A 1,594-nucleotide genomic window follows, 5' to 3' on the forward strand; every position below is an offset into this window, starting at 1 on the left:
GCGTCGGCCCGGGGAGCGCATAGGCCGGGGGAGCGCGTCGGCCCGGGGAGCGCATAGGCCGGGGGAGCGCATAGGCCGGGGGAGCGCGTCGGCCCCGGGAGCGCGTCCTGGTGGAGACGCAGGTCCCGGCCCGCAGGGGGCGCCCGGGCAGAGCCCCTGCGGCGTATCAGGCGCTAGCTCCCTCCACAGCAGCCGGTTCCCCCAGACCCGCAGCGGGTGGCCTTCCAGAGGAGGGGTTCCTGGCTCCGAGATGCTCAGTCAGTACGTTGGGACTGAGGCAAGTGCCTCCCCGCCCGCCGCCACCAGGCAAGCCCGCAAGTCATGACTTGACGCCACCCCGTTTTCTTGACACCCAACCCATCCATGCCAGGTCCCCAGGGCCCAGCCGAGGGGTGCGTCTCCCTGCTCCCCGCCCCCATCACAGTGTTAGGGGTCAAGCAGAACACAAGGACAGTATCTACCCAGGGCGCGGTGGGGTGGGGAGGGTTGGGGATGGGGTGCGGTGGGAACCGTGAGCAGGTGAGAGCCCCAGAAACACCCCATGGAGAGGGCGGCTGAGGCCGGCCCAGTCTCGGGAAGCAGAGGCAGGCGGAGGGTGGGAACTGCATTCCAGCACGGGAACAGAGCAGGCGAAGGCACGGAGGCCTGGTGGGAACCGGAGGCCTTTGAGAATGGAGCAGGACAGGACGCGGTCGGACGCGCACACCAGAGAGGCGTCTGGGGCCAGATCTTGGGTCTGGAGTCGGGGACAGGGAGTGTGGGCGCCGCTCCAGGGGTGGACCGCGAGGACCCTGAGAGCCTTAGAGTGGAAAGGACCCTAATGAAGAGAAAGGGCGAGGCACAGGAGGCGGAGGCAGAGAGGCCCGAAGGCTGAAAGGAGTCAGCGGAGCAAGCCGAGCGCCCGGAGCGGCGGCCCCGCGTCTGCAGGCGACTCACCGCGGAGCCAGCGCGCGCCGGCCTGCGCGTCCTTGAGGCGGATGAGGCGGCGGTGCGCGGAGCTGCGGCCCACGTACCACAGCATCCAGAGCAGCTGCAGCAGCATGAGCGCCGTGAGGAAGCAGAGCAGGTCGCTCTTGCCCACGCCCGAGGCGTGCACGGCCCAGGCCAGCAGGAGCAGCAGCCCCGCCACGAACACGTTCAGCCCGTACTGGCTGCTCAGCGCCTCCGCCAGCTTCTGGGGGACACTGGCGCAGACGGCGCCGCGGCGGGGGGCCGGCGCCTCAGGGGACGCTGGGGCCGGGAGCCGGGGCGGCGGGCAGGTGGCAGTCGCTGAAGACCCGGGATTCGGAGCGCCCGAGGCCCACGGGGGGGCCAGCGCCTCTGGGCCCTGAGGCACCATCGAGGGCCCCCCACCTAGTTGGGCGCCCTCCCCGTGCCCGCCTGTCGCCCTGCCTTGGCCCACGCCCTCTGCCAAGCAGCCCCCCAACTCGTCAATCTCCAAGGTCGGCTCTCCCCCTTTCTGCCCTTCTATTCCCCCCCCCCCCACCCCCACCCCCCGCAGGGTGACCAACTCACCCGCTTCCCGCATTTCCCCCAACCCCTGACCTGGGCTGACCCGACTTCTAGGCGTCCAGTGTCTAGTTCCCCTCGCTCC

The 1,594-nt window shown here is 70.8% G+C and overlaps 1 protein-coding gene across 1 annotated transcript in view; it reads right to left on the reverse strand.

Annotated features, from left to right (window-relative positions):
• OTOP1 (otopetrin 1) overlaps positions 1 to 1,544 on the reverse strand; it is a 17,454-nt gene extending 15,910 nt beyond the window's left edge. Inside the window, exon 1 of the mRNA XM_004681520.2 lies at positions 937 to 1,544. Coding sequence (XP_004681577.2) covers positions 937 to 1,528 — 592 coding nt within the window. The 5' untranslated portion in view covers positions 1,529 to 1,544. The remainder of the gene's footprint in view (positions 1 to 936) is intronic.
• Positions 1,545 to 1,594: the final 50 nt, after the last annotated feature.

The sequence above is a fragment of the Condylura cristata genome, unplaced genomic scaffold (genome assembly GCF_000260355.1).
Source record: "Condylura cristata isolate star-nosed mole 26May11 unplaced genomic scaffold, ConCri1.0 scaffold00012, whole genome shotgun sequence".
In the NCBI taxonomy this organism is placed as follows: Eukaryota; Metazoa; Chordata; class Mammalia; order Eulipotyphla; family Talpidae; genus Condylura; species Condylura cristata.